Source organism: Macaca mulatta, chromosome 4 (assembly GCF_049350105.2).
Source record: "Macaca mulatta isolate MMU2019108-1 chromosome 4, T2T-MMU8v2.0, whole genome shotgun sequence".
Classification (NCBI taxonomy): Eukaryota; Metazoa; Chordata; class Mammalia; order Primates; family Cercopithecidae; genus Macaca; species Macaca mulatta.
In genome coordinates, this window is record NC_133409.1 from 21,958,112 (window position 1) to 21,965,360 (window position 7,249).

The 7,249-nt window shown below is 38.0% G+C and overlaps 1 protein-coding gene across 1 annotated transcript in view; it reads left to right on the forward strand.

Moving 5' to 3' along the window:
- The window catches only part of RFX6 (regulatory factor X6), a 55,980-nt gene extending 54,529 nt beyond the window's left edge, over positions 1–1,451 (forward strand). The window contains exon 19 of the mRNA XM_001110999.5: positions 1,043–1,451. Coding sequence (XP_001110999.3) covers positions 1,043–1,218 — 176 coding nt within the window. The 3' untranslated portion in view covers positions 1,219–1,451. The remainder of the gene's footprint in view (positions 1–1,042) is intronic.
- The last annotated feature ends 5,798 nt before the right edge of the window (positions 1,452–7,249 follow it).

Consider the following 7,249-nt stretch of genomic DNA (forward strand, 5'->3'; position numbering starts at 1 on the left):
ATGCCATGTCAGCAATAAGAAAGCAGCAACCATATATGAGGGAAATACAGAGTTAGTGAGCCAGTTAGTGAATTTTATTGAGAACCTACTAGGAGCCAGACTCCATTCTAGATGTGAGGATATGGTGGTGATCAGGCCATAGTTCTTGCCTGTAAGAAGTTTACATTATAGTAGAGGGACAGTAAGGCAATAAATATATGAGCAAATGCATTAAAAAGATAATGCCAAGTACTCTGAACTTGATTAAATAGGGTAAAATGACAGATAGTAAAGGAGGAGCTGCTTTCTGTAGGACAGCTGAGAAAGGAATCCTGAGGCAGAAACATTTGAATTGAAAGCTGAGTGATGAGAAGGAGGCAAAGATGTGAAGATCTGAGGGAGGAGTTCCAGGCAGAAGAAGCAGTGAATACAGAACCGCTGAAATCACAATAAATTTGAAAACAATCAACGGGCAGAGAGCAGGCCAGTGTGTCTTAAGCATGTTGAATGAAGGAGAGAGTAGAGCAAAATAAAACAAAAAGCAGGGGCGCATCTACATAGGGTAAGATGCTTGGATCATGTTCCATGGGTATGGGAAGCCACTGTGGCATTTGAAATGAGTGAAAGTTTGATCTGCTCTTCAGCAATATCATTCTGGCTGCTCTCAGGAGGGTGGGTGGGTGAGACAAAGGTGGAGATCATGGGACCAGTCAGGAGGCTGCTGTGTTGGTACAGGAGAGAAAAGATGGTGGTTTGAACTACAACCACAAAAGTGCAGATGGAAAGAGAAGGTAGATTGGGGGATGTAGTTTGGTGATAGCACTTAAGTTGAAATTGAGTTTTCTTTGTGAAATATGTAGAGGAAATAATTTCTGGGAGACTAGCAAGTGGGAAAAAAAATGGAAGAAAAGATGATAGATCTGGTAAACCATACAGACTCAAATTTAGAATAGGTATGTGTGCTAAGTGCAAAAATAAATACAGGGAATTAAAATGAGTGGCATTTGCAGAGAAAAGAAAATGTCGATCAATTTTCAATTGCTGATTATATTTTCCCTTACAGCTTCCAGTTTGCAAACCCCAATTCCTTCTTCCTCATCCCAGTGTATGTATGGAACTTCCAACCAGTATCCAGCTCAAGAAACCCTGGACTCCCATGGAACAAGCAGTAGAGAAATGGTGTCCTGTTTACCACCTATCAACACTGTGTTCATGGGAACAGCAGCTGGAGGCACTTAAACCACCAATGTGGGAGGGGGTGCTAAAACGTAAAAAACAATCTCTACTGTGCAAATATCATTATTCACTCAGACTTCCATAAGAGTAAAGAAAAATGAATATGCAGTGGCTGACATTGTTTTTAAGTCACTGGTACTATGGACAACTCCATAGTGAATGGAGTTACTTGTAGAGTTTGCCCTGCACACTAAGAGTTTAAAATGTGAGCTCATTATTAATCATAGTTTCAAAAATTATCAAATAAAACCAGTGAAGATTTGAAGATGCAAACATTTCAGCTCTGAAGATTTACATTTCACTTTCTAATTTATTAAACATCTGTGTGCCCTTTTATCTTTGGTTTCTTTTAAAAGTATATTTAATGCCTTACAATACCTTTAATTTATTGGGATCTCAGAATCATTGTTTACTATCCCTTATTTGACAAAAAGTCAAATGTGTATGTTCTACCTCCAATGGAAATGTTTACAAGGGTCAAGACTTAATTCAATTCAGCCAATACCAAAGTTGCTTGACTTTCAATTCCTGTGCATTAGTGTGATGATTTCTGTCACATAGCAGCATTCCGATTCTATGTAACTGAATGGAGATGATAAGTGCTTTCCCCTCTTTATTTAAAAAAGATTAAAAGGAATAAAAGAAATAATGTATGGAAATATTTTTAAAGGTGTGGTGCTCTTGGGGCTGGTACTGTTTCTGAAGAATACTGGGGATTTACTCTTTAATCTCAGCTCCTTTGGATATGAGATTAAGGAGTAAAGTTGTTTGGTTAAACACTATAATTTTAAAACATTTGCATATCATATCCTTGCCTATAAATATAAAGAAATTGTGAATTATAGACTATTTGAAACTTTGCAGATTTAGAAGCAGTCTTTTACCAAGTACTTTCTTATACATTGAAAGTAAATGAGTGTTCAGGGATTAGCTTGATGCAAAGCCTAATTCAGAAGTGAAGGAATCATTACATATAAATTAATCCAATTTGATAACACTATCTTTCTAGCTCTGTTTCTTTTTCTTTTCCATATGCTTCACTGAAAGGTCTATTGTAGCATTCATGGCATGTGGTAGGAGACTTCCATTAACTTTACAGGCTTCTCCTATAGTCTTATAACAAGCCTCATATTATTTGTTTTAAGGATTAGGTTATACTATAAACCCCAGGTACATCATAAAAGGATCTATAAGCCCCAGATACTCATTATACATCATGATGGAATTTGGTAAAACAAACTGTAGAATTTTTTTCAGCAAGCAACAAACAATTATCTGTGGACCTGTCAGAGTATGGCTACCATTTACTTAGTTGTATGTTCAACGGTATGCAGTTTATAATCTAATTAATTGAACAGAAAAAGATTGCAACAGTAACAAATCGTGAAGAATAGCAAATTAAATGTTCTATTCTTTGTTCTAGAAATATTGTAGAAACACAGAGGAGAAAAGTAATAAAGACTTGGAATTAAGTAGTAAACAAAACAGCTTTAAAAAGCTTTTGGCCATAAGTCTTGAAAATTAACCAGAATTTTAACGTATACTAATTAAATATATGTTCAGCATCTATGTGTCAGACACTGCATTATATAACAACATGGAAGATACAAAGATGGGAAAGACACTGTCATACCTTATACATTTTTGTGTAACAATGAGGGAGTAATGTGATAGAAAATAGAAGCTCCCAGAGGATTTTTGAGTAGAAAGGCAACGTGGGGAAAGTGATGTTTAGGGAATAGCTAACACTAGTTGGAGAGAGGGACTGAATCGGATAGGGGAGAAATTAGCCTGAAAAGCGGGCTATTTGGAGGTTGTTTCTCTGATCTAGATGTCCAGTGGATAAACACAGAGAATACTTGGAAGCAGAGGGAATGAGATCAGGGAGACAGAAAGAAGCATTTCAAAAGAATGTATTTAAGGATTTTCTCTAACCCTGTTTGCAAAGGATTTCCCTACCCTATTTGTAAAGCATTGCAGTGTAAATAATTTGCCATATATTGATACCCTCTTTGTAAATGAGAGAAAATGACCCGGAGCAGGGAGACGCTTACAAGACAAGTGAACAGCATCTCTGGGTCTCATTTGCACCTGGCTGATAACAAGGTGCTCAATCTTGACGCCAAGAGACAGATGACTAACTTGCTGTTTTTGTCAGGCAGTGGGATTTGAGTTTATCTCTGTTAAATGCGTAACAGTGTTTCTCCGTGCAGGCACTATTGGCTTTCAGGCAGGACAGTTCTTTTACCTCACTCTTCTGCATATTGGACAAGATTTATATCCCGGGCTCTCAAACACTAAATCTCAATAGAACTCCCTTTCCCAGTCATTGTGACAACCAAAAACACCTCACAGTTTTTCAAATGCCTCTGGAGAGGCAGTGCTAGTTCTGCATGAATTAAAGGTGGCAGCGTCTTTAATTTTGCCTAGAAGGAGCATGAGACAACGTAATACCTCTCTGCCCTTCAGTTACACTCATCATTTAAAAATGATTTCCTTCATGGATCTAAGGCTGGGTGCTCAAGGCATTTTTCTGACATTCTTGTTAATTTTAATAGGTTAAAGGATCTTGCCTAGCATTTTAGTGTTTCTGTTTCCAAAAGTAAGTATATTATTCCTCAAGTAGTTTTTAGAAGTTGTGAAGTATCAATTATAAAGTGGCCTGTTTCTGCTAATGCTTGTGTGAAATGTGAAATTCAGGTTAGAAATCAGAATTCAAAAAATGCTTGGTTTATAATCCCATTGTTTTATTTTCTTTTTCAATTTTTTAACTTTTTGTAGAGATGGGGGTCTCTCTATGTTACCCAGATGGGTCCTGATCTCCTGGGCTCAAGTGATCCTCCCGCCTCACAAAGTGCTGAAGCCACCGTACCAGACCTCTAACTCAATCCTTGAGTAGTATTTTTCAAACCTTATGTTATGGTGTGGTGGCTGCTGTAGATAAAAGACCTAACGACAAATGAATGCTCCAATTAACTCAGTAGATTTTTCTTTTCTTTTTTTCTTTTTTTAGACGGGGTCTCACTGTCGCCCAGCTCTAGTGCAGTGTGCAATCACAGCTCACTGCAAGCTAGACTTCCTAGGCTCGGGTGACCCTCCCAAAACTCCTGAGCTCAAGTGACCCCCCTTCCTCAGCCTCCTGAAGTTCTGGGATTACAGGAATGAGCCACTTCAATCCTGGCTTCAGTAAATTCTTAATAGAATTTAGAGACCAAGAATCTGTTTTACAACAACTTAAAACCCAGCTATATCATTCACATAGAATCACATATCACAATGGACCTGGTTTATTTTCCTCTCTGCAGGTAGTGTTGCACTAATAAAAATTAGAGCTCTCATCAGTTATATGCTCCCAAGTATGCTTTCAGGTCAGAATGTTTAAACAAAAATTTACGCTAAGTTCCCGTTATAGTTGTGGATGTAAAAGCCTTTCTCTTTGTTCCCCTTTCAAAGAAGAATCCAGGAGACCCTCAAGGTCTAACATGCCCAGAGCCTATTTTGGAAATGGAGAGGGGATTATTATCACAATACCTACACAGGGAAGGCACACTGGCATTTAGTGCCAAGACCATCCATGTCAATGTCCTACAATGTGTGGCTCAGATTTGCACAATAGGAATTGTCCTTCCAATAACACTTCTATAAGGAAATGAAGGCCAACCAGTACGCTATGAGGTGGTTTCCACAAAACTTTGCCCAATAATGACACTTCATATTATCTAACTAATCCAATCAGATAATCTCAGATGCTGGTGAGGTTACAGAGAAATAGCAACACTTTTATACTGTTGGGAAATTAGTTCATCCATTGTGGAAGACAGTGTGGTGATTCCTCAGAGACTTAGAACCAGAAACACCATTTGACCCAGCAATCTTCTTACAGCGTATATACCCAAAGGAATATAAATCATTTTATTATAAAGATACATGCATATGTTCCTTGCAGCACTATTCACAATAGCAAAGACATGGAATCAACCCAAATGCCCATCAGTGATAGATTGGATAAAGAAAATGTGCATATACACCATGGAATACTATGCAGCCATAAAAAGGAATGAGATCATGTCCTTTGCAGGGACATGGATGAACCTGGAAACTATTATACTTGGCAAACTAAAGCAGGAAGAGAAAACCAAACACTGCATGTTATTATGTATAAGTGGGTGTTGAACAATGAGAACACATGGACATAGGGAGGGGAACATCACTTTCTGGGGCCTGTTGGGTGGGGGGCAAGGAGGGGAGCATTAGGGAGAGCATTAGGGAAAAGAGCTAATGCATACGGGGCTTAATACTTAGGTGATGGGTTGATAGGTGCAGCAAACCACCATGGCACACGTTTACCTGTGTAACAAAACTGCACGTCCTGCAAATGTACCCAGGAACTTAAAAAAATAATATTATTAAAAAAATCTCCTCAGGAACGGCGACTGCAAAACTCACACACACACAGTCTAGAGAAAAAAACAGGCAGAAGAGTTAGGCTGGGAGAGGGAGACAGAGAGAAGCAGAGGGAGAGAGAAGCTGAGCTGTGAGTAGGGCCCTGGGCAGCAATGGTTGGCTGCCTCTAATGGGACACTGAAATGACAGCTTCCCAGACCTGCAGTAGAAACCAGAGCTGCAGCTATGCCATCTTGACCAGTGATAAACAATGCCCAGTTCTCTTCTGCCCACTTACTTGCGTTTGCCCTTGGAAACTTAAATGGACTTGGTCTTCGTATAGTCACTCCAAGTACAGCTGCTTTAACTATACTACTAGGTATACTACAGTATGTTTCCTCTTCTGCAGAAAATCTTGATAAATAATACATTAGTAGTTCACTGATTTTATTTTTCAACAAATAAATCTCTTCTCGTACAAATGCAGTCCATTAAAATATGACAAAAATACTGCCAATTCTTGAAAGTCAGCCTAGGTAATGCATTTTCCTTCCTTACCTCTCCAAAAAGGATACAAGAGGAGGAGGAGGAGGAGGAGGAGAGACAGAGAGAGAGAGAGAGGAGGCAAGAGAAGGAGCAGAGGGGAATGAAAAGGAGGGGAGTGGAGAGAAGCCGGAGGGGAGGAAAACCTTTGAGATACATCTTGTGAAACCCAAACCCAAAGTTCCAACTATTTTATAAAGCAGGAGGCAAATGAGAGTGATATGTCTGAACTCTCCGGAAAGGGATATCACAGGGACTTCAGTTTCTTTATAACGGGGAGTGGAATTAATTGCCGTAGAAATGTTACAATAGCAGCTATGAGCTCTTGTAAGGCCTGGAGTAGTAAACTGTTCACGCTGTATTTTGAGGACGGATTTACAATCCAGGGTGAGATATAGAAATTTATACAAAACCTTCCAGAAAAGTAAACAGTAGTGATTATGGCATACAGGACATTTTGTTCTTTGGGAAAGATAAGAAATGATGAATTTATATAAAAGGTTATTATACCATCTCATTCAATTATTGAATTTTAAATTAAATCCTTGAGTTGAGTTTGTAAATGGCAGAGAACACAACCTGTCTGTTCCAAAAGCACACTGATTAAATGAAAAGAAAATAAATTGTAGTTATTCCTTGATTATAGGCATTAGCAATGACTGGAAAAGACTGGTAGTTGTAAGCAGACTCTGAGGAATGATCTATTCACTAATTTTGAGACATTTAATCACAAAATAAGGTCTCTCTGTTCTTACTGATAAAAGGTTTTAATTAGTTCTCTAATATCCAAACCCTATAAATAGAGTTTGCTTTTTACTGATCTTGGCTATATAATACCATCATATAAATGTTTTCTATTATAAAAACAATTTATTTTCCAGAACAAGCAAAATCGGTTTTTATTTAGTTTTTTAAAGAATCTAATCCAGTTGGAGAGATCTCTGATTTTTCCCAAATATCTTTAAAAAAATCTATATTTTCAAAAATATTCATATGAAGTTTATGAGGATAAAATTGACCCCTTGTTAGTTTGACCCTTTTACTTGTCATAAGATGAGGTTGTAGTAGAAGACTCTCTGTCCATCCAATGGCATGGGAAGCTTTGGAC